General features: G+C 43.3%; 2 protein-coding genes across 3 annotated transcripts; one reads left to right on the top strand and one right to left on the bottom strand.

The window, feature by feature from the left end:
- Nucleotides 1–161: 161 nt before the first annotated feature.
- On the bottom strand, nucleotides 162–8,569 carry ttc22 (tetratricopeptide repeat domain 22). Its single transcript, XM_061824593.1, has 8 exons — nucleotides 7,489–8,569; nucleotides 4,097–4,397; nucleotides 3,470–3,525; nucleotides 3,261–3,376; nucleotides 3,013–3,131; nucleotides 2,767–2,928; nucleotides 1,545–1,697; nucleotides 162–1,477 (listed from the first exon to the last, which is right to left on the bottom strand). Exons 1-8 carry the CDS (start codon nucleotides 7,749–7,751, stop codon nucleotides 941–943), a joined length of 1,707 nt encoding a protein of 568 aa, XP_061680577.1. The 5' UTR covers nucleotides 7,752–8,569; the 3' UTR covers nucleotides 162–940.
- A 1,460-nt stretch (nucleotides 8,570–10,029) lies between these two features.
- Nucleotides 10,030–21,486, top strand: lurap1 (leucine rich adaptor protein 1). Of its 2 annotated transcripts, XM_061824599.1 has the most exons (3): nucleotides 10,030–11,768; nucleotides 11,898–12,237; nucleotides 19,447–21,486. In XM_061824599.1, the coding sequence occupies exons 2-3, from the start codon at nucleotides 12,022–12,024 to the stop codon at nucleotides 20,305–20,307; spliced, it is 1,077 nt and encodes a 358-aa protein (XP_061680583.1). In that variant the 5' UTR covers nucleotides 10,030–11,768; nucleotides 11,898–12,021; the 3' UTR covers nucleotides 20,308–21,486. The 2 variants fall into 2 exon arrangements, with proteins under 2 accessions (XP_061680583.1, XP_061680582.1); XM_061824598.1 differs by having other exon boundaries at nucleotides 10,030–12,237.
- The last annotated feature ends 3,724 nt before the right edge of the window (nucleotides 21,487–25,210 follow it).

Here is a 25,210-nt window from a genome sequence, read left to right as displayed (position 1 = left end):
TGTAGAATTGTTCCATCGAATTGAAATGTGTCACATTTACTTTGATAATTAGTACGTGTCATAAAAATGTGTAGAACTGAAAAAAGTAACTCATGTACAGGAAAAGTTACACAAATTCACCAGTAATTTTCTGGGGTTAAAATACTGAATTTCAAGGTACTTTTAATAAGTGGCCTATGAAAGAGTGTGTAGTACAGTACATGGCACTTTTTTCATGATTATTTCAGCAATTTTCTCATGTAATATATTAACTCAATATTCATAAGGGCTGACCTTAGGAGCAGGAGACAGTAACTTGGACACAAGGAACCAAAGTATTGGTAAACATCCTCACTAACAGTGATGAGGGCAAAATTAAAATACATTTCATTTATGAAATTGGGATTTATTCATTCTACTTGACAACAAATGTGTGTTTACAGGAAAAAATTGTTGAATACAATGAATTAGGCGGCACGGTGGGTGGATCAGCTGGTTAAGCGTTGGCCTCACAGTTTTGAGGACCGGATTCGATCCTGGCCCCGCCTGTGTGGAGTTTGCATGTTCTACTCGTTTCCTCCGGGCACTCCCGTGTCCTCCCACATCCCAAAAACATGCAACATTAATTGGACACTGTAAATTGCTCCTAGGTGTGATTGCGAGTGTGGCTGTTTGTCTTTATGTGCCCTGCGATTGGCTGGCAACCAGTTCAGGGTGTACCCCGCCTCTTGCCCGTTGACAGCAGGGATGGGCTCCAGCACTCCCTGCGACCCTCGTGAGGATAAACGGCTAAGAAAATGGATGGCTGGACAATGAACTTAAACTAGATGCAGTGTGTGACTGAAATAATATATTACAGTATTTGTCATCGTAACTTCACAGTGTAGATATCTCGTTGAAGCAGAACTTCATTACAGTACAGCCTTGGTTTTTGCTTTTTTTATTTTTTTTTTTTTGGGCATCATGCGAAGGATAAAGATTTTGTAAGCGTTCTCTTCTTAGCAAGTTGTTCAGGCGTGACAGTCCGCAGGAGCCTTCTGACCAGTTCCATTCGTCCCGACCTGATGAGCGTCCGAGACAGCTCTGTGACCTCCGCCGTGTTCGTCCGGTAAAGACACCTCAGCTCGGCCTTCACCACATCCTCGGGGTACTTCTCCTCAGCCCTCTGCAAACACTGCTCCATCTGGGTTATTACGTGGTCGGGGTCGTGAACCCCCTGCATGAAGACGGCCAGCAAGGCCTGTAGCAGGCAGCGAAGGGCCGTGGTATCGCCGCTTGTCGGCCTCTCTAAGTCCAGGGCGCATTTGAAGCAGTCTGCTGCGTTCTGTTCCTCGCCCTTCAGCAGGAGGCAGCGTCCTTTGAGCAAGTGGAGGTCAGGCAAGCTGTCCCCCAGTTCATACAGTCGGACCTGGGACAGACTCACTAAGGCGTTGTTTATTGCTCCCTCGTCCACCAAAAGGCTCTCCTGGAGTGCATCCACACCCATGTAGTAGTACACCTGATGGAGAAGATATTTAAGAACCAAATGATGACGTAAAAAGTTCTCGTTGGTCTTTGAGGCTGACCTGTGCCATCTCCAGGTGATTCCTCAAGCAAGGACGCACAGCCAAGACTTTATCCAGGTTTTTCTGGGCCTCGGTTAACATTTGTCTGTCCGGGACTCCGCCTTCTCCACGTTTGGCTTTTTCCAGGTCCCTGACGTAAAGCGTCGTGTTGATCTAAAGAAATCACAATTTCTTCATTTTTGAGTTTTGACCAATTGTGAAGAAAAGATCAGTGGATGCAGTGTTATATTTATAAAACTGTGGGGAACACAGACACATTTGCAGTAGGGGCAAGTGAGACAGTGACCCGCACAATCCAACAAAAGGTGGTCACAATATGGTTGTCATGTTTCTAAATAAATTAGTCTCATAAAGTACTGCTGGTCTTCCTGCATACTGTTGATGTGACTTTTTGTGTGCGGTTATTGACCCTTCTTAGTCACCTTATTTCTTTGGCACTGAGGGCCCAAGTTGCCATGGAAACCTCAGAGCAACTGTGTCTGATATCTGACCATCTTCATTTTGGAGTTTGGAGCAAATTATAGTTGGACCAGGCAACAGGTGACCATGGAAACAATTTAGAGAACATTTCATTCGGGCTGATTTCAGCTTTTCCCAAGCTTTTCTCGGCCACTGTCATGAAATGCATGATCTTTAGTATGTTATGAATGAAAAAAAAAACGGCAGCCAACATGGACCTATGGGTTTTTTCACCAAAAAACGTGATTTTGACATATACAGCTTTTTGTAACTCCCGCCATGAAAATCCTCTCGAGGGATTTGTTTTCGAGAAGAAGTAGGAAGTGACTGACATGGCGGGACCGCCCTCAAGTGGACTCGTTAGTTTCTATTAGTTTTACCTCCGGGAAGGTAACTCGTTGTTCCTTCGTCTTAGTCAAAATGCCAGCTCGTTGCATTATGGGACATTGCTCGAACACTCGGGAGGATGGATTTACCCTTCATAACTTCACAAGAGACCCAGTTCATCGTGAAAAATGGATTGCACGGGTGCAAAGGACAACAGCTTTGTGGGTTCCAAATGACAGGTAGCTGTGTATACGGCTAGTAGAATAAATAATGGTTTGGGGCGGACCACGTAATCCGTCTCTTATAATGTTTTTCCAATACATACAGTACAATATTTCAAACTATGAAAAATGTCAGCCCCAATGCATGCTTTGATCAAATTTAGTTGGTTATAACAAAATGGTTATGGTTGTGTGATACTGGCATTGTTTGGTACCTTGGCCAGGGTGCAATAAGCCTGCCAGTTGATCTCCGGGTCGGGCAGCACATTGAGAGCCATGTTGCAGATCCCCGTGGCCATCTCGTGTTTGCCCAGCAGAAGGAACAGCTTGGCCAGAAGGTTGAGGATGAATGCGTCGTCATTGGCCAACTTTAGGGCCTGCAAAATCAATTTTACGGATCGATTTCTTTCAAGCTCCACTTTTAAGACGATTGTGTTGATCCCATTTGGGATTTTTGTTACATTTCCATAGCAGGAAAGAGGATCAGTAGCAGAGTAGCCACAGTCGTGTATGGACATGGGCACTGTGGCGAACTCGTCCTGTCTCTCCAACATGATGCCGATATAACACCAGGAAAGAGCTGGAAACGAGAAAAGGGCATTCGTATCATAAATAAGCCGTTATCACCTACTGAGCCAGACCAAAGCAATATTTGTACATTTCGTTACCATGTTGACATACTCTATAAAATATGATATAAGTTGTTGACCTTTTTGTTGTGTTTTCTCAGATTGAAGGGTTTCTCTGAGAAGGCTTAACCCTTTATTATATTGAGCGAGTCTGGAGCTTTCAGCATCCACTCTGGTCCTTACGATGTCGTCCAATCTGCAGCGATTAGAGAGCAGCAAACGGCGTTGTCGCAGTAAGCTTCCTTCTAACTCGTAAAAAGTTCAAGTTACTTAAAGCGAGTAAACGCACCTGATATAAATGGTCGCCATCTTAAAGTACCAGCTTCGTTTTTCTTCCACTGATATCTGAAAAACAGTTTTCCAATTTATTTTCATATCCAAAACTGAATGTGTGCATCAGGAAAAATATAGCCCATTTGTGTTTTCGGCTTTGAAATACTGACTATTGTGTGAAGGTTTGAGATATTAATTACGCTACATTCATTATGTAAATGTTTTTATTATTATTTTTTTTTTTTATTAACTTTAACCCCGAACAGAGTTTCTTTAACTTTGTGTCGCAAGTCGCACCTGAAAAAAATCCTTACTGGTAGTTCTCCAACTACCAAAATTAAAACGTAGTAACGTATTAGGTCATCAAAAATAAGACGAAAGGTATATTTACAATTGTTCTACGCCACTCTCACATTATGCACACTTCGAACGTTATCAGTGCACTTAAATATAGGAAAAATTTAAAACAACAATTCACAATTAAAGCGTAGTATACATGGGAGTACATTTGCCTGTGATGACAGCAGATCATTTTTTGGACATGGAACATTTTGCATACTACATAGACTAAAACGGTGATGTATTGCCATCTATTAGGATACACAAAATGCTCCTTCTTTCATACTGCGTTCTTCCACCTTACCAGGTGACCACCGTAGTCCAGGGCTCTGTTATACAGCATCAGGGCTACAGTCAGCCTCTCCCTCAAGTCGTCTTCTTTTTCCAGCTCCACGTCGTAGGGGTAAACATAGGCCTGCTCTGCCAGGCAGCGGGCTGCCATTTGCCTGGTGTCTTCCTTGGTGGTCTCTCCAGCGTCTAAACCCATCAGCTGGGACACTTTCTCCACACATTCTCCGGCATCCAGCTCTCTTTCCAGCTTGTCGTACACGTAGCCGAGGTTGGCCCAAGCGTTCAGGTTCCCTGGGTCTTCCTTACAAATGCCCCTGGAAAGAAGAGATATACATTGTACAGATGGAGTGAAAGGAGTGTGCCAAGTTGAATTGCTAAAGATCATAAACTTTCATTTTCAGCAGGGTGACCAAGTTGCAGATAGGGACAGAAGTATGACATTTAAACTTTCACACATTAATGGCTCAGATCCATCCATCCATATATATGGCTGGAAATTCCCATGATTTTTATACTCGTGTATACCGTAATTTCCGGCCCATAAGCCGCGACTTTTTTCACACCCTTTCAACCCTGCGGCTTATGCGGTGATGTGGATAATTTGTGCATTTTTTCTAACGGTCGCAAGGGGGTACTCGACTAGTGAGACTGGTCTAATATATGTGCCGAGGAAGTGTTTTTTACCGGTATTTTTTTTTTACCCACCCTTGTTAGCGCTGCGCTAGCGTTAGCACTGTGCTAGCGTGTTGCTGCAGTGTTACTGCTGTGTCTCAGTGATTTTTACCAGTATGTTTTTTTTAACCGGCCCTGTTAGCGCCCCGCTAGTGTTAGCGCTGTGTCACAGTGATTTATGTATGTTTTTTTATTTAACCACCCCTGTTAGTGCTGTGCTACCGTGTTGCTACTATTTAGCTGCTGTTTACCATCTTTATAATTATCTCGTGTTTTAATGTGCATTTCAATGTGGGCACTTGCAGCTTTTACATAGGTGCAGCTTATGTATGTAGCAAATGGTATTTCCTTTATAAATGTACTGGGTGAGGCTTATAATCAGGTGCGCTCTGTAGGCCAGAAATTACGGTAATTATTTGAAGAGATGAACGTGGCACCTTCAAGCATCTGGAAATTGCACCCAAGGATGAGCCAGGCTTGTAGAGATCCACAATTCTTCCTTTGATTTCCTGTCTGATTTCTTTTGATTATCCCATAATTTGGCACAAGTAAGCAGAGTGTTTGAGGTGTGGCCTTAAATACATCCCCAGGTTTGCCGTCAATTAACTCTAATGCTGTCAATCAGGAGCTTTCAAAGTCATGACCACATCATCTGGGCTTTCCCGTGTTATTTAAAGAAGTACTTTTTGTGTATGTAAACTTTTGACACACACATACCGTAATAATAGTAATAAGTGCACTACACCCTTGACTGGTCTCCAGATAGTCACAGAAAACATTTAAATCCCTTCACTGAGAGGGAATTGAACCCACACTGTTTACAGAACTTAGGAAACTGAAGGACGAGTTGACTTGACTTAAGCTAGTATCACCTTTTATTATTGATTGGCACTGATAAGAGTAGAGGTAAATTCTGCTTCATTTCATGTCATGGTGCAGATTTGATTTTGCCCAGCCACAGCTGGCATTTTTTGTGCCATCAGCTGTAAAAACTCAAATTATACGAGTGACTCTTGGTGACAATGGCTGATGGGAGGAGGTTACTTTTGGCTTGTCCCTTTCGGGGTCGCCACAGCGTGTCATCTCAGATGAACGCACATATATGTTTGGCACAATTTTTACGCCGGATGCCCTTCCTGACGCAACCCTTCTCAGGGAGCCACGAACCCACAACCCCTGGTTTACCAAACCAGTGCTCTCACCACTGAGCTACGGGGCCCTCTCACTGACAATGGCTGATGGGACAAGTCAAAAATCAGAACAACAATAATAACACCAGCAGCCTTATGTCACTAATTGGGGGGGCGCTTGATAGTAAGGTTTGTGGTGTCCATTTCATTACTGAAGTTTAAGTTACCAAACATGGCTGCTTACAATAACTACAATTAAACGAGACACATTCCTGTTTGACAGACTTGTCGAGAAAACTACCTCAAGTGATGCATTCCGTAAGCCTATATGATAATTTAGATTTGGATAGTCAGCCAATTCACTTCTCAAATAAAGATGCATTGGAATAAGTGCACAAAATAAAAAAAAATAAAAAGTGAATGTATTTAACAAGACATTTAGAACTGGAGATAATAGTGGTCATAAGAGAATTGTAGAATAACACCATAAAAACCTCAACTACAGTCACTATCCTGACAAGAGTGTCAAATAGATGTTTCTTTTCGTTGCGGTGTTGACACAGCAAACACGAGCTCTTTTAGTTTTCCAGAAGTAGACCAAGTAGCACGTCTTCAGAACTGATCGCGTATCACCCAACTGCACACTACCTGCAGTCAGGGTTGTGTGGAACATGCATGTAATGTGAGCGTTAAATTCCACCAACTACGGGTAACACAATCACTTATCAGTCATGAACATTGATGATTAACGTCTTTATAACGGCATTATTTTAACATTTGATGTTGTTTTGCATTCTGGGAGTGCACAACTTCACAGTTGTGCTGCATGCAAAGACAGTACAGTAATTCTCTCTGACATTGATATTAATGCTTTAGAAGTCAATATTCACTGACAGTGAATGAGTGTGAAACACTGCTAATGTTAAAACGGCATCATATTTCTTATAACATGAACTATACTCCATCCATTCATTTTTGTCCTGCTTATCCTCTCACTCGGGTCACGAGTATGGTGGAACCTATCCCACCTATCTTAGGGCAAGCGGCGGCGTATAACCTGAACTGGTCACCAGCCAATCGAAATATACTCCAGGAATACAAAATAATAAAATTTGCCATCGCCAAACTGAGTGACATTTGCTCCCGCCCACATCCACCCCCTTATTAAACACCAGTTTCAACTCTTGCCAAATCTATTCTTTTTTTTTTCGTTGTAGCAATTGTATCATTGGTTCCTCATGGATGTGCTGTATTTTCATTGTGGTGTTGTTGTCCCCCCGATGTTGACATACTGTATGTCAAAAATTTGGACTATTAGGTTTTGGTGCTACGTACATACTCTACTGTGCTGTGCTGTGCTGTCCCGTGTTGCAACACTATCTGACAAAACCCACAAACATGGCTGTAGATTTATCATCTTACCAGATTGCTGCTGACCATAGCAAATTACAATTAATATCTTAGAGATATAAAGATAATGTTACTTGAAGAAAATAAATGGAGAAAACATACTCATAGCCATTAACAGTAGCCATGGTGTAGTTTCTAATTTCAAAAAATGTGACTCGGGTAATGTTTCAAAGTAGCCTGCACACACTATCACCTGAATATTTCCTCTGCAGTTTGAAGGTGGTTGAGGTGAAAGGCCAGTAGACCGAGCAGATTGCGGACAGCGTACTGTAAATATCCAACTTCGGCCTCCAGCTCACCCCTGAGACTCTCCTGTTTCAAGTAAGTGTCTCGCTGTCTCAGTTTCAAAGGTCCAGCAGGATCACAGTTGAGATTAAGGTCCAGGTGGAAGTGACCAGGAATGTAGTCCATGTCCTCCATCATGGACTCAATGTCCTCTGTTTTAGCCGCCTCCATGGCCTCGTCCTCCTCCTCCTCCTCCTCCTCCTCCCCCTCCTAACCTCCTACATAGTATTTGCTGCAAATATAAGGCAGAATACAGTAAGACATAAGCTTAAAATACTTGATGTGCTGACAACAATAATGGCGCTAATCCCGCTCAGCCCACACAAATTTGCTGCTGGCATGACTCAATAGGTGAACTCACCTGCTGCAAACAGGTTGAACAGGTTGGACTTGGGCGTGACCAGGAAGTGCAATACTGGCTGAAAAGGAAAGCCTTGTTTAGCAAACGACTGCTCCTCTTTTTAATTAACACTCGTATCAATGCATGCAATTTTTCTGTGGCCGTTTTTTCAAATGGCATTTTGAATCTGAACACTTTTTTGAGGCTCTCTCGCTGTATTCTCGCTTTTTGTGGGAGCGCTATCTGAAATGACATTCCGTTCAATTTTTTTTTCTGACGGGGTGTTGATTATCGTGGAGTGACATCTTATTTCAAACAGTGAACGAGTGTTATCTCGCAAGTGTCACCGAAAGCTAGGTGAAGAATGTAAACCAAGCATTCAGGGGATGTGCAGCAAGCTTAAATGCATGACTAAGCGCTTCTTGTCTGAATGGAATGTCAATAAAAGTACATGTATGCCGTAAGGTTATATCCACATTCAGAATGTACTGTAATATGCAGAAGACTACTTTTAAATCTGCTCCTAAATGTGTAAAGCAACTCAACTAAATGTTATTCATAAAGCAGTTTAAATGGTAAGTGGACTGCACTTTGTTGCTTTATCTTCTACACCAGGGGTGTCAAACTCATATTTCTCGTGGGCCACATTGTTGTTCCGGTTTCCCTCAGAGGGCCGTTATGACTGTGAAACAAAAATATTTAGTCATCTCATCATATTTACATCCTCAATTTATGAACTCGTTTCGAAATCAGAAATCAAGGGCGATGAGTTTTTCAAGTAATCACGTTTTGGTAACACAAAAATGCTTGTAATATCTCAACTTTATCATTTATGATGAATAACAATTGGAAATTTTGGTACAGGTTTTTACAAGAATTTGGAAAAGGACACTAGATTTGGCTTCGCGGGCCACATAAAATCATGTGGCGTGCTGGATTTTGCCCCCGGGCCTTGAGTTTGACACCTGTGTTCTACACTATCACAGTGGCCAAGATACTTTGCAGGGGCTCACATTCAGCCACTCACCCACCGTGGGAAGCAGCGAGCGACTTGGAAGTCCGGGCTTACCTGGTTCAGCCTCAGCCCCCTCAAGCCGATCTTGGTTAAGTGGCAGGAATTGATATCCAGCCATCCATTTTCTTAGCCGCTTATCCTCACGAGGGTCGCAGGGAGTGCTGGAGCCTATCCCAGCTGTCAACGGGCAGAAGGCAAGTTACACCCTGAACTGGTTGCCAGTCAGTCACAGGGCAGATGGGAGACGGACAACAGTCGCACTCACAGTCACACCTAGGGGCAATTTAGAGTGTCCAATTAATGTTGCATGTTTTTGGGATGTGGGAGGAAACCAGAGTGGCCGGAAAAAAAACCCACGCAGGAACCGCGAGAACGTGCAAACTCCACACAGGCGGGGTCGGGATCGAACCCTTGACCTCAGAACTGTGAGGCCAACACTGATCCACCGTGCTTGGGATGGATAATATAATAAAATAAAACACACACACACTACAGTAACTGGGTTAGCGGAAAGAACTAGTCGTGCCATAATGGATTGATTACTGTACTCAGCAACAAGTGATCAAATTAATCCATTGACTTTTGTAGATTAAAGATATTCTACTTTTCGATTGGTTCAAGCACCTTGCGGGGAAACGCTTGTCATCTCGTATGCACAGTCGTCCACAATAATGACAATAAAGGCGTTTGATGTTGCTATTGATAATAAATTAATCAATTGGAGACCTTGTTTTACCCTTAAATGCAGACGTGGGGTGAAAATGACCCTATGTACTGTTATTTGTAATCTTTCAAATGAAAAGTTGTATATATTCACGTTCCGGGTATTCCTCACAAGACGTGTTTATGACAGCAGGCTAGACATACAAAAACTGCAATTTCTTAATTGTGATTAAAAAAATGAAAATGTCCTCATGTCACAACCGTATGAGGAAAGCTTGGACAGCACTCAGATTGCATAATGTGTTTTTTTCGCGTCGATAATGGACTCCCTCTGAGCGGCACTTTTTGCTTGCAGCTTGTGGGTGTTCAGAAAGCTTGCATCACCGTTGCCATGGTGGTTATCTTGGTAACCGGGGTGATTGCATGTGAAAATAAATACATAAAAACAAATTCAGACCAAATACGTACAATATAGTTTTCTCTTGGGAGAAAATGGATGCAGATAATAATGCCTCTATGAATTCCTTCAAAGGGGACGAGGCACGGTTGGAGAAAATCTAAATGTAACATATATTTAGAAATATGTGCTACTCGGGAATGACAGACGTGGATCAATTGCCCTAGACTCATTGTTAATCTATAGAGTTCACAACCATGCAGTGACGCTCAGGAAGGCCTTCCACGTTCTCTTTCGTTTGAGAGGCACGCGGGTGAGAATTTGGGGGCTCATATTAGCCCAGCACAAACGCTCATAAAGGATCAGAGGAAAGCTTCAATAATCCAGACTTGATACCTTCAGGCTCCTCCTCCTATGCCAATCCTCATCCATCCCTCTCTGTGTTTCCGACGTCCTTTTCATCATTCACTACGAAGTTATAATCTCATTTACTAACATCATTTTTGATACTGTAAAATGTATTTTCTCTCCTGAGCTTCTCACCAGTCATTGTCAGTGCAGCTCAGCTCTTATATTTGCAATCATTTTTCCAGCCCTCACTTCTACCAAAATAGCCCGCGTGTTACTCATTTGACACACGCTTGAAGATTTACTGTATTACGCAACATGTCCTGCTCAAGATGCAGTACATTTGAATTCCAACGTTTACCCTGAACAAGTGAATGTGGTGAGCAAAAGTCCCTCATCAGACTGACTCAATACTGGGTTGTCTCATCCGTCCCATCAAACACAGGTTTGGGCACATCTATAGTACCGTAAATACAAATGTAGTAGCCATGTAGTTTCACCTTGCTTTCACAAAGTATTGATTGAGAATATTGTTTTCAATTAATATCCGAATGACCCCTTTGTACTGATAATTAACGAAAATCGTGGCCATGAAGTGCTTTGTATTAATTTCAGAAAATGCACTCACTGCAAAATAACATAATATTATTGTAATGGTTTTTTTCCATTCAGAATGAAGAGTTGATCAATTGAATTGATCTGGTACGTTGTAATTGATGGCATGCACAAGTAGCGACCCTAAAACCTTTACTATTTTTAATTGACTAATAGGCTAACTATATAATCCACCATATAAAAATAATTAAGGATTAGGGAATGAGTGAATGATTAAAAACACAACCTTGGTTATTGTTGGAAACCATGTTTTTTGTGCACAGTACTTTACATGCAGCTCTGGAGGGGGCAAAATAGAGGCGAAATATCATTTTCTCTCATTTTACTCTGATTTACTCTGGTTTTTTTTTTTACTCTATAAACGACTGAAAACTCCCAAATCCCAAGTACTGTATAAATATTGTCATTTAGAACATTTAGCTGCAGAACATGAAAATATTCTATATGAAAACCCCCCCCCAGCTGTTTTTTGAGCTGCTATTTTCTTTTTCAGCACTTTACATTTAAAATGATTATTTTAATCTGTATAGATTGTTTGTATATACATATTATCATTTTCAATATGTTTTGCTTGTTATTGTTTTTTCTTCCTCCCCAAGTTTGCCTTTGGATCGTTTGGCTGTCTTGTTTTTGGTAGTTTTACGAGCGGACCGGCGTGTTCCTCCCTTGCTTTTATTTCGAAAGTCCTTACCGGAAGCTACGCGTGGTCACCTTTGAGCGACTTTGACGGTCTGGACTGTGCTTCGCAGCTTTTCTCCGGAGAGAGGCTGCTGTCATCATGCAGGTGGAATGTGCGCAGTTTAGCCACCGGTAGGAGACTCGTAAACCGGGAACGCTCGTGCGGAGCCCGCGGTCGCAGGCTTAGGCTCGCTTTCCGATATCTTTAGCAGCCATGAGCACACGTTGATGTGTCGGATGCTGACACGTTTGTTTTTCTAGGCTTGCGCAGTCCGCCTGGGCTCAGCTGGGCTCGCGTGTGATGCCGCACAGCGCTGAGGGAAGTCGCTCTCCAGACAGTTTGGCTCGGTAACAGTTATTTTTGAATCAGCGCTCGTTGGCCACGATGGATGAAGGAACTTCTTGCGACGGCACCCCGGAGTTGAGAGACATAGAGGCGAAAATCGGCCGGAAGACCCCCGAGGGTTTGCTCAGGTGGATGCGGGAAGAGGCGTCCTCCCTCCGGGGAGAAGACAAAGTTGCCCCCGCCGCGCAGGAAATCGCGAAGGAGACCGGGAAGAGGAGCCTGGATGAAAAGATAAGAAAACTGAAGACTGAGATGGTAAGTGGACGCAACATGGCTGCGCGTAACCGCGTGCGCGCGCGCGTCTGTTGCAGCATGGGATATGGACGATGTAATGTGGAACCTGCGTCAGTTATTCATTCATTGCATGCAAAAGACAAGTTTAGTCATACGGCAGATATCCGTCGAGGCAGTTCTCTAGCGTACAAACAAGTATTTACTGTATGCAGGGATGATAAACACCCGTACAGTGGTTTAAAATGTTTGGGATATCTCGGGTGTGCTAAACGTGCAGGCAAATTGAGGCCATTGTATAAAAATATAAAAGTAAAGCACCACTCCGGCTAATTTTGGAACTAGAGCAAAACTATGAGTACCTTGTTGAAAAAAAGATACCTAATAATGAACAACTACATTCAAACCAGGTGACTCCAACACTGCATGAAATGACATCCTTGAGAAATCGAGTTACAGTACTTGCCTCATACCTACCTGACAGTGAAATACTTAAAAGTCATTTTTACCATAACTAGAGTGTGTCATGGGATTTCGAATGACATCACACAGAGTCCTACTGTATTTTTCATGCCGCACAACAATTGTGAAGCGGCGGGCTCCCAGCATGCATTGCCACCCTCATACGTTTCAACTGTTGTCCTAAGAGAAGGCATTAACTCTTAATCTTCAAGAACTGGGGCGGCACAGTGAGGCGAGTGGTTAGAGCGTTGGCCTCACACTTCTGATGACCGCGGTTCAAATCCCGGCCCCGTCTGTGTGGATTCTCGCACGTTCCAAAAACATGCAACATTAATTGGATGCTCTAAATTGCCCCGAGGTTTGATTGTGAGTGCGAATGGTTGTTTGTTCCCATGTGCCCTGTGATTGGCTGGCAACCAGTTCAGGGTGTACCTTTCCCCTTGCCCATAGATAGCTGGGATAGGCTCGAGCGCTCCAGTGACCCTTGTGAGAATTAGCAGCTCGGGAAATTTATGCATGGATTCAAGAACTGTGAGAATTAAGGGAACATTGATCATGTGTGTTTATGCTACCTTTAACCTGGTGAATGTGTGTCTTTTTGAACTCCCACAATATGTATAAATATGTTGCACTTTATTTCCTAATTAAACCCTGACTGTGGGTCATGTGCAATAGAGTGACATCCTGGTCAGTTCTTCCTGATGCCATGTACAATCAGAATAAGTGTTATTCCTGCTTATCTCACCGGCACAATGAATTGACATTAATTTGACATTGTTGTCATTGAAGTTACTTGAATACAATTTTACAGTGTGCGCTGGTAACAGGCTCAAGTGTCATTTAGTGCGCATATGCTCTTTTTTTTGTGTGTGTGAAATGATGATGAAGGTCATCATGACTTCCTTATGAACGTCGGTTAATTCAGAGGGGAAAACACTCCCTGGGTTTCATTCAATTTCAATTCTATAGCTGCTCATAAACTAAATGGGCGAAAGGCGGACTACGCCCTGAACTTGTCGCCAATCAGTCACAACGCACATATACTGTAAATAGTGAAATTCCCGTTTGACCCATTCAGTAATATAGTTGCTTCCCATCTCAATATCTTGTACCCATCCCAATACCCATCTCAGATGCTTGTAAAGTCTGCTTGATGACTACCGAAATCTATTTTTGCCTGCTTGCATATTATATAACAAGTGCAGAATGATTCGATTTGAGACACACTTTCTCCACCTCAGAATGTCAGAATGTTGTTTTTTTTTTTAATACATTATATACCCAGTGCTTGGCTGTCAACTAATTTAGGGTGTACCACGCCTCTTGCCCAAGTCAGCTGAAATGAGCTGCTGCTGCTACTCCTAATGACAAAACAGTACACAGTACAACAAGGATGGATGGAGTTCTCCACCTCACTTAGTCTAAACCAGGGTTATCAAACACCTTTTTGTCACGGGCCACATTGGATTTCCACTTTTCCTCATCAGGCCGTTATGACTGTGAAACCATAAAAATCTTTGACCGCCGCATCATACTTTTCAAAGATTTGGACAAAAATAACAGAAGCTCACACACACGATTTCGCTTCGCGGGCCAGAAAAAATCTGATCTGGCCCCCGGACCTTGAGTTTGACACCTGTGGTCTAAACTGTATGACGCAAATGTGGTCAATCATTTTAACAGCTGTGCCCCCCACCCCACTTATGTGACGCATGTGCCTGCGGTTTTGACGCCGGGCCTCGTCATATGCCACAAATTCAGGCCGCCCTTCAAAAAGAAAGCAAGGTGCTCCAGTGGCTTCTATATCGGATCCAACATTCAGACAAAACATAATGTCAATAATCAGTCGAGATCAAAGAGAGCGTAAGAATTACAGCATCTTCTTCTTCTTCTCTTCCTTTCGGCTTGTCCCGTTAGTGGTCGCCACAGCGTGTCATCTTTTTCCATTATTAGCCTATCTCGTGCATCCTCCTCTCTAACACCCACTGTCCTCATGTCCTCCCTAACAACATCCATCAACCTTTGCTTCTGTCTTCCTCTCGCTCTTTTGCCTGCCAGCTCCATCCTCAACACCCTTCTACCAATATACTCACTCTCTCACCTGTTAACATGTCCAAACTATCTAAATCTGCTGTCTCTAACCTAGTCTCCAAAACATCCAACTTTGGCTGTGCCTCTAATGAGGTCATTTCTAATCCTATCCAACCTGTTCACTCCGAGTGAGAACCTCAGCATCTTCATTTCTGCTACCTCCAGTTCTGCCTCCTGTTGTTTCTTTAGTGCCACCGTCTCTAATCCGTACATCATGGCCGGCCTCACCACTGTTTTATAGACTTTTCCCTTCATCCGAGCAGATACTCTTCTGTCACATAGAACGCCAGACACCTTCCGCCAACTGTTCCACCCCGCTTGGACCCGTTTCTTCACTTCCTTACCACACTCTCCATTACTCTATATCGTTTGAAGTCGTCCACCCTCGCTATCTCTTCTGACTGTAGCCTCACTCATTACCCTCCACCCCTCTCATTCACGCACATATATTCTGTTTTACTTCAGCTAATCTTCATTCCTCTCTGTTCCAGTGCGTGCATCCATCTTTCTAATTGTTCCTCTGCCTGCTCCCTGCTTTCACTGCATATCACAATATCATCTGCGAATGTCATGGTCCAAGAGGATTCCAGTCTAACCTCGTCTGTCGGCCTATCCATTACTACCGCAAACAGGAAGGGGCTCAGCGCGGATCCCTGTTGCAGTCCCACCTCCACCTTAAATTCTCCTGACACACCTACTTCACATCTCACCACCATTCTACTGCCCTCATACATGTCCCGTACTATTCTAACATATTTCTCCGCCACGCTGGACTTGCGCATGCAGTACCACAGTTCCTCTCTTGGTACTCTGTCATAGGCTTTCTCTAGGTCTACAAAGACACAATTTTAAAAAAAAAAACAAAAACGTTTTCTGTTACACTGCGTGGTCAGTTGTTAGAGTCATTTATTTCCGACAATACAGTATTGTCATAAATCTGTTGACTGAGGTGCTGCTGTTTGAGCTCCAGGAAGACCAAACAATTGGATGGATGGATTAACACTGCGCCCCATTAATCATGTCCGCTAAGAAATAGAAACGCGAATGTGGCAAAGAGCCACTTTCTATTTGCAAAGGTGTGCAATTTCCACACAGCGCCCCGCTGTATGTGTTGCACTCTTCTGTGCGAGTACTACACTATACTGTAATAGGAGTGCAACAGTAGACTTGTGAACGTTGCACTTTATCAGCACCCTTCATACAAAGATAAACACTAACGCTTTTTCCAAAACATTTTTTTTTTCCTTTTTCCTGGGGACCGCCACTGAGACCTTTCACGTTCGTCAGCACATACACCCACTGATGTCTTCAAACTTACCTTATTAACCAGACAGGTAAAATATGTTAATCAACACTTTAGTGATGTACACTTTTAAACATGCACGCCAAGAATTGTACTTACTTTTTACCCTAAAAGCCTTCCTGCAGGACGCTCTGCAGAAGTCACACACCAAGGTGAAAAGCCTGCAGGGGATGTGGGTCCCCCCCGCCCCTTTCTTCTCTTTCCTTTTCTCTTTTCTTTTTTTTTTTGCAGGTCACCTTCTAGCCTTCGCATGGGCAAATGTCAGTTTTCTGTACAAAATATATCTGCTAAGAAGCAATATCAATGAAGTCGTCGGCCATCTGTCCTTCTGTGGATATTGGCAAGCGGGCTCCTCAGAGAGATCCAAACACAAACAGTACTTGCATCAGTGATGCCAGATCGTTAATCTTCTGTCTGCTATGTGTTAAATTCTCTATTATTATTATTATTATTATTATATTATATAGTATCGAGGTATTTGAATGTAGCAAAAACCACAATGGTAGAGCAATGGTGTGATATGACATGGGAGTCAACGTTCTGTTGTCTCATGGTGAGCGCACGGATGCCAGACGTCTGCCTGAGTTGTCCTGGCAAGGTGAAATGACGCTGGGGGTGGGAGAGCATGAAGTGGGTGGTCTTGCTGGCTACGTTGCTGCTGTTATTATGGAATGCTTGTTGCAGTATTGCTGCTCTTTCTACTAGCAGTGACTCAGCACTAATGGAGGTGACGGTGCGACTTTGGGAGACAAGCTGAGAGCAATGGCGTCGTTTATCGGGGATTTGCATTTCGAAGGTTAGGGGATCAGTTTACCAAAAGAGTACAGTGTTCCCTCACTATATCTGCTATTCACATATTGCTATTCATATCACGCATAAGTCACCATATCAGAGGATTTTGAATCCGTGCTGTTAATTTTTGGGTAGTAAAATAAAAAACTTGCTCGACTAAATAAAACATGGTGGATGGTATACAGCAGTACTCCTGTTTTAAAGAGTTTAACAGGTATTTATAATACAATAGCAGTGAATGAAAGTGCAGGAAAGGTTAGTATAAGTTTGGGGAGCTTTAAATGACGTGTAAATAATAACCCAAAAAATGTCACAACTTCAGAGATTTCACCTACTGCAGGGCGGTCCAGAACCTAAACTCCACAATAAACGAGGATGGAGGGAATACTGTACATTAAAATTATGTTAGTGCAACCATGCATATACTGTCAATCATATATTATTCATTTTTCCGTTCCCGATCTCCTCACTCAGGTCGTAAGTGTGCTTCAGCCTATCCCAGCTAACCACGGGCGCACCCTGAACTGGTTGCCAGCCAATCGCAGGGCATAAATAAACAACCATTCGGACTCGCATTCACACCTACGGGCAATTTACAGTCTTTAATTATCCATGCATGTTTTTGGGATGTGGCACGAAACAAGGGGACCGGATTTGAACACGGAACCTCAGAACTGTGTGGCGAATGTGCTTACCATTCGTCAACCGTGCCACCGTTTGACATATCATTCAAGGAAAATCGTCCTCATAAAACATGTTTTGTGCAATGTTTTCAAAATATTCGATATGCCCTCGTCCATGGTGTAAAAGTGAGTCAATTATACGCAAGGTTAGTCATTTATAATTCAAACATTAATGACTATCACATGCTGTCTACAGTTTCCTTCCCTCAGCAAAACTTTATAGCATCTCATAGCTTCCAGGCTTGATTTTCCAGCCACAAGTTAACTGTTTAGGTTCCCTCGCATAGCTGAAAGCGTGTCTGTGCGCCAGTTGGCTCACATGAAGCTTTCTGATCAAACAGCCGCAGTGTGCATTTTTTTAACCCTAGGACAAATGTTAATAATCAGATGTTGACGTTTGTAAAAGAATAAAATAAAATAGAAATCACCTTTCAGCAGTTATCGTCAAATAAAATCAACCTGGCTTCTCCTTCCTCTGGAGATCCCCAAGAAGAGAAACCAACCAAAATTCCAAACTCCATTTCAGCCACAACTTCTTTTGCCATTAGTTCAACAGAAAAAAAAGTCACAGAAAGTGTCCAAAGAAAACTGCACCATAGCAGATGTCCAACCAAATATCCATCAGTAAAAATGTTGAAAACAGACTTTATGGCAGTATAAACATTCATTCTGATGTGTTTGCACTTTACTTATTGTTCCTTATTAGTCAGAAGCTTGCCTTGTTTAACTGTAACATTAACATACAATATATCCATCCATTTTCTTCACCGCTTATCCTCACGAGGGTTATGGGAGTGCTGGAGCCAACCCCAGCTGTCAACAGGCAGGAGGCGGAGTAAACCCAGCCAATTGCAGGGCACATTGAGACGAACAGCCCCACTCACAATCACACCTAAGGGCAATTTAGAGTCTCCAATTAGTGTTGCATGTTTTTGGGATGTGGGAGGAAACCGGATTGCCCGGAGAAAACCCACGCAGGCACGGGGAGAACATGCAAACTCCACACAGGCGGGTCCGAGATTGAACCCGGGACCTCAGAACTGTGCGACCAACGATCTACCAGCTGATGCACTGTCCCGCTCCCATACTGTACATTTTGAACTTATTTTGGGTACTGCAGCCACATCAGACATCCTCATATTGATACAATATATTTTTTTGCCAAGCCTCAAACATTTTGAGCTGTTATGCAGGGTAATTGAGTTGTAATAATCCCCTTCAGATGATATATTAGCGATATGGGAACACTAAAGAGTACTTGGAAGCATAGTGATGGAAGGTGAGTGCTAGACACGATCTATAAATGTGCAGAATCAAGACAGAAATTGCTTAGCGCAAGGTAAAAATCTAGACGTTACTCTCTTGCCATTTTATTTATGAGACCCGGAGGTCATCAAGACCGCATTTCATCAACAAGACCATATAAGGTGAGGAAGGTTTTTTGGCATTAGCTTAGTGCAAGGATTTTATGCTTGACTGACATAAGGTTCATCAACATGAGTTTACTAAACAATAGGATCGGGCGTCATCATCAGCACGGCACATTTTAACGTTCCGGTATTTGCCGTGTAGGAGTCTGGGCTCGGACTGGTCCATTCCAAAATATCCTTCATTTTGAGGCTTTTATTTTGTTGATTTATAATATCTGCTTGAAATAAATTTCCAAAAAAACATACAAAGTTTTAGACAAATATTGGTCTTGCCCTATTTATTCCTACCCGAGTAGCATATGCACATGTCTGTCTACAGTCGTACTCAAGCATGTCGTACTAGGGCGGCTCCAACTACCGGAGACAAGTTCTCTGTGTGTTCTTGACATTCCTGGCTAATAAAGGTGTTTGTGAAAAAGTAATTTTATTGACTTTTCTCATTACCTGGTCTTTGTACTGTTTGTTTCCACAGGCACACTTGCGCTCGGTGGACATAAAGATCCTCCAGCAGTTCCTGGCTGTCCACGAGGGCATCGAGGCCGTGAAATGGTTGCTGGAGGAGCGCAGCACACTGACAAGCCGATGCAGCAGCCTGACCAGCAGCCAGTACAGCCTGGGCGAGGGCCCCGACACCTCCTGGAGAGGCTCCTGGAGCAGCCTCCATGACCCCCACGACAAGCTGGACAACATTTCCATCGGAAGTTACTTGGACACCCTGGCAGATGATATGGATGAATACTGCCCCTCTAGCTCAGAGTCGGTCATCTGCTCTTCCACGCCACAGGTCTCCGAGGCTACTGCCGGGTGCCGGACAGCGGACGTTTCCGCAGCCGTGGTCTCTGCTAGTGCGACTGGGGAGAAGCCCGGGGCTAATACAGGGATTGGGAATGGAGTTGTAATGGGAAGTCGGTCTAGATCAAATGAGAACGCCACTAGAAAAGTGATTGTCAGCGATGTCAATGGGAATGGGCTAGTCGAGAGTGAAAAGGGAAAACCATCAGTTCCTAACGACGTTCCTGAAGCTCAGCCTGATACCAAGCAAGATGAAGTAGTTTGCACTAACGTGGCAGAGGCAGGCCTGGTTTCTTTGAACAATAGCCAGACCCAGTCCGTCAAGGCCAACGGGAACCTAGAGAAGACAATCACACCAACAGGCGGCCACGCTCGGATTGCTCTCAATGAAAAACTGGGCAAGAAACAGAGCCCCAAACGTAAACCTTACAAAAATGGAAACATTGACTTGGATACTTGCAAGCTAAATGGCAAAATGCATCTGGAATATGACGCTCACTGGCGGTGGGTGCAATCACAAGAAGATGTGACGTTTTTGTGAAACTACTGACCAGCCGACCGTTTACTTCTGGTGATGTCTAGAAAGGGCCAGTGGGTTTCTACAAGATGAACTCCAAAGGAGGAAAAAAAACATTTTATTTTTACTTGCACAAATAACACTTTGGTCTCAATTGGATCAATACACATTAAGGGATTTCGATGATTTTCAGTCAAACAGTATTAGGTTACTCTCCTATGAATCTAAAAGCCTGTACAAAAGAGCTTTGTCAGGTGCTATCTTAGCATTGTCTCTTTTAGTTTATATTTCCCTCCCAAGCACATTGAGATGATTTACAGAACATCAACCTATTTATAAACAAATGTGATTTTATCCTTGACTGTCTTCATTTGTACAACTTCGTAATTAGCGCCACAACAACAATTTCTCACCTTTGGGCTGACGCTGGCTATACTCTTTGGATAGACGTAGTTTATTCTATTCAGACCACTGCGAGTGTCTCGATCAAGTATCCAAACCATGTCAGCGGAGGAAAAAAATATAAAGTACGTTTGGGTCACTCAATTATTTACTGTAAGTGTGTATACAGTACAACTGAAATCTTACATCGGTTACACGCTACTTGCTGTTAACGAGTGAAACACATGTACTCCAATAATGTGTTATGATCTGTGAGCATGTTTGTGTCAAAGACCTCGTTACCCGAGCTAAAAGCAGACGGCGTTCCCCTCGTTGTCTATCCTACGTATACACGATATGCAATGTGGTGTCTTATGTGACGCTAAAAGCCTCAGTGCGGACCCTATCGTCTCCCGTCTGTTGATGTCACAGTACAGCTACTCTGTACCCGCTCACGGCTGGTTGTAGGTGCATTTTGCGTATGCCTTCTTTTGGAGACCCAAATGTTGACCTAATGACTTCTTTATCCTAAGCGGATTTGTGCCTGATTGATGAAAACTAAATATATTGTTCAGTTATGTGCTTGGCCTGCTCTTTCCCTCTCGAGGTGGATGCACTGTTGTTATGCCGGTGTCAGGTTATCGGTGTATTTTTGCCTGCTCCTGCCTTCCGCTTGTGTGTATAAAAGGCTAGACTATCAGTGTATGTGTGTTCTCTCTGATCGAAACTGTGTGCACGTGTAAGAAAATGAGCGCGTATGTCAGATTTACATCTGTCATAGTGGTAGCTCTTCAAGGAAAAAGCCATTAAATTCTGGTCTGGATCTGGCTACATTGTCTTGCATTCTTTGAGTCTTTCTGCGATCAATTGTACAGCCTTATTAATAATAATGGTGTAAGCTATTCTTTCTTTACCCTTATCACCAACCTTTTTTGCACTACAGACCGCTTTGATGTAAAGATTATTTTTGACGGACCAAATGTTGCTAAATGGCAAGTCTTGGCAGCACGCAGTACTGCAAAAAAATATACAGTATATATATAGATTTTCTCAAGCTGTGTCTGCTGCCCCACTCAAAAAGAATAAAAAAGATTGTTCAGTCCCTTCGCAGCACCAAGTATCAAACGGTATGCGGGCCCATACCGATGTGTGGGCCGGTGGTTGTAGACCGCTGCTGTAAACACTTAAAAAAAATGTTAACACTTTGGCTTTGGTAGAGGTCTACATTTTACAGAGTGATATTTAATATTCTGTTTTGAGAGTAAAAGTGTATTTGTTCACATCAAAATTGAAAACCGCTGCAGGACTTCATATTACCCACCGCGTTAAATCAGGAAGCCAACACATGAGCTTAGTTAGCCGTTGACGAAGGCAGGCTTTCATTTTGTGGTTGGTCTTTTGTCAACAACAGGGAGGGATTTGTCGTCTTCCAGACAGTTTGTGGTATGAACGCTGTGGTGGGAGAATCACTGGCTAGCGTCAGGATTATTGACTTTAAATTGGGCCATTTTTGATCACGGAATATGTTGTGCTGAGAACCTGCTGTGTTTAACATGTAAAATATGATCCATCTATTCTAGAAGAGATTCAAATGAAACAAGAGAAATGAGCCAAACGGCATATGCAAAGCAAGCCAGTGACAATAACAACCCGTTAATGATTGTTTATAAACTCCGTGACGCTCCCATCTATCCGCTTTGAAATTCTGGCAATACATCTGCAGGCTCCATCTTTGCGGCAAGTGCTCGTGAGCAGGTTTTGGCGAGCCTCGTGAGCGTTTTGCGAGTGGATGTCACAAAGGGACACTCATGCGGCTCCAGTGAGAAACTCAACGCTGCTTAAAGTTCTGGAGCAAAATATGTGGGAAACGTGCTGGCCCTGGTTCTGGCTTCATTTCTTAAGGAACATGAATCCCAGCGGGAGTTTATTCAGCACGTGGCTCATTCAAACGGATGTGCACCCCTAAAAGTGGAGGCCGCATTTTTTCACTATACAATTTACATACATCAGAGGTGTTAGTGAAATTACTTTCTACATTTAAAAAAAAATGGGTCAATTTTGTAGGACTGTCAGAAAATTCAAAAACCCATCAAATGTCTTTGTTGGAGCCCCTTAAATATTTCCGCTTGACTTTTTGTCCTACTTTCCCGAACCACACTGGTTGGATGGAAAGTGCGGCCTGTGCCAACACACACACACACACACACTACATGTGGCTGCGCACACGCTTGCAATGACCTCTGGCTGGAGACGGCACTTGCGACGTAGAAACCTTAGACAGTCAAGGAGCGCTCCCTAAAGTGTAGCTTTAAGAAGGGCTTTTTCAATCTTTTGAATTATTGTTCAACAGGAATAGCCTCTACAATCCAACTGCATTGTGTCCACGCGATGTCATCAGAGCCCTCCCCTCCACGTTTAACATATGTGCTGGCTGTAAAGCAACATTGCATGCCAAAGGGACTGCCTGCTCTGCTAGTTTGTGGTTTTCTTTCCAAATTAGTTCAGCCAGATCATGGGAGGGGCGGGGGGTGGAAAGCAACGCAGTGAGCAAAGCTGTAAAAGTCATTATCTGAAGCTATAGCGCGTCTCTTCAGCAAACTAATGTAATGTATTTCACTCCAGATTCGGTTTTGGATAGAAAATGAATCATTTCAAAGTAAAAAAAAAAAACGAGTCGGAGGTGGCAGCAAGATGAAAAGGTAAAAGATCGACACTCATAACTGTGATGAGTTGAAAGAACCTTCAAATTTTATACCTTGTTGATCTGACAAGAGGAGATTTGATTTTTTTTTTTTTAACGCAGCCATTTCCCAAGAGACTGCAGGTTTATCAGATCATTGATCGGCGACCTTCAGCTCACCTTCCTTTGCTATTCTGGCCACAAAACACAACACAAGCATTAGTTCATTGACTGGAATGAATGGGCTGTATTTAGCACAATGCAACTGTCTTTATTCGGGGTGGGAGTGGAATCTTTTTTTTTTTTTCATATTAGGAATGGGGGAAACAATATGCGGGCGGCACAGTGGATCAGCTGGTAAAGCGTTGGCATCACAGTTCTGAGGTACCGGGTTCAATCCGGGAGCTGCCTGTGTAGAGTTTGCATGTTTTCCCCGTGCCTGCGTGGGTTTCCTCCGGGCACTCCGGTTTCCTCCCACATTCCAAAAACATGCAACAATAATTGGACACTTTAAATTGCCCCTAGGTGTGATTGTGAGTGTGGCTGTTTGTCTCCATGTGCCCTGCGATTGGCTGGCAACCAGTTCAGGGTGTACCCCGCCTCCTGCCCGTTGACAGCTGGAATAGGCTCCAGCACTCCCTGCGACCCTCGTGAGGATAAGTGGCAAAAGAAAATGGATGGATGGATGGATGGATGGATGGATGGAAACAATATGCTGTGGTGTACTCATTATAGACAGTAAAACCAGTTTTCTTTAGATTAACAAAAACCTGCCAGCACAGCAGCCAAGCGGTGAGCACATCTGCCTTCGATATCCGAGGTTTGGGGTTGGAATCTCGGCTATGGCCCGTGTGGAGTTCGCATGTTCTCCCTAATCTTGCGTGCACAAAACGAACAAGATTAGCTGAAAACTCCAAAATTGTTCATAGCAGAATGAATGTTTGTCTATTTGTGCTCTGAGATTGGATGGTGACCAGTTCAGGGTGCCACCCACCTCTCACCCAAAGTCAGCTGGGTTGCACGGCGAGCGAGACAGATAGATAAATGTTTATTTTTTGCACCCAAAGAAGTTCAAAGAAATTGTGTCTAGTATTTTTGAGCAGTTTGCAGTTCAAATCCTCTTCCCGCAGGCAAGCGCCACATCGGCTCTCCTCAAGGCTCTCTCAAATCTCGGCCAAATGTCACACCGCTGAGAGTCCAAACAAAGCACAGGTGGCTTGGAGAAGCAGCAGAACTGTAAACTGAAATGAGTTTGAAATTTTGCTTTAAACGTGTCTATTGGTGATGAACTGAAAGGCAGAAGGCTGCTCGTGTTTCTCAAGAGGCCGAAAAGAGAGCCGAGCCAGTTCCGTGAGGCTGAGAGGAAGGAAGCTTCCTGCTGCTTTGTTCCTTTCTCACAAACACGTTGGCCAAGTGGAAGCCTCATCGGCACCTCGCTGGGAATCATTCTCCTTCCCGTGGTTCTTATTTATCCCTCGGGATTGTTTTGTTTCACGCGTCAAACTGCTCGAGGGCATGAATGAGAAGGGAAAGAAATCCAGTTGGATGGCCGCTGACCCTGGACAGCGTCCCAACTGCAACTCTAGCAACCGGGCTGAGCGAAGCCGACGCCACTTTCAGCAACTGCAGTCCGCTATATTGATCCATTTAATGGTTTCCATTACAATAATGTTGTTTTTCCATCAGACATTACATTAGGTACAGTATATCCGCACAACCCAATCAGACTCAATAAAGTTGGTGGGTAACGTAAATTGTATTAATCATACTTTATAACCTGTTTATTATTGTGGTTTGAGGTGAAAAACTACGCTGCGCCATAAAGAGTCTTTTTACACCACGATACACAGAAAAATTTAAGCTATT

The sequence above is a fragment of the Syngnathoides biaculeatus genome, chromosome 7 (assembly GCF_019802595.1).
Source record: "Syngnathoides biaculeatus isolate LvHL_M chromosome 7, ASM1980259v1, whole genome shotgun sequence".
Lineage (NCBI taxonomy): Eukaryota > Metazoa > Chordata > Actinopteri > Syngnathiformes > Syngnathidae > Syngnathoides > Syngnathoides biaculeatus.
This window is presented reverse-complemented; position numbering and strand designations above follow the sequence as displayed.

What these genes read in the sequence shown, in the direction of transcription:
- lurap1 (XM_061824599.1), top strand. Translation starts at nt 12,022, where the DNA reads ATGGATGAAGGAACTTCTTGCGACGGCACCCCGGAGTTGAGAGACATA. An exon ending in GAAAACTGAAGACTGAGATG is followed by an intron (nt 12,238 to 19,446) that starts GTAAGTGGACGC and finishes TTGTTTCCACAG; the next exon opens with GCACACTTGCGCTCGGTGGA.
- ttc22 (XM_061824593.1), bottom strand. Translation starts at nt 7,751, where the DNA reads ATGGAGGCGGCTAAAACAGAGGACATTGAGTCCATGATGGAGGACATG. An exon ending in ACTGCAGAGGAAATATTCAG is followed by an intron (nt 4,398 to 7,488) that starts GTGATAGTGTGT and finishes TCTTCTTTCCAG; the next exon opens with GGGCATTTGTAAGGAAGACC. An exon ending in CTCTTTCCTGCTATGGAAAT is followed by an intron (nt 2,929 to 3,012) that starts GTAACAAAAATC and finishes TTGATTTTGCAG; the next exon opens with GCCCTAAAGTTGGCCAATGA.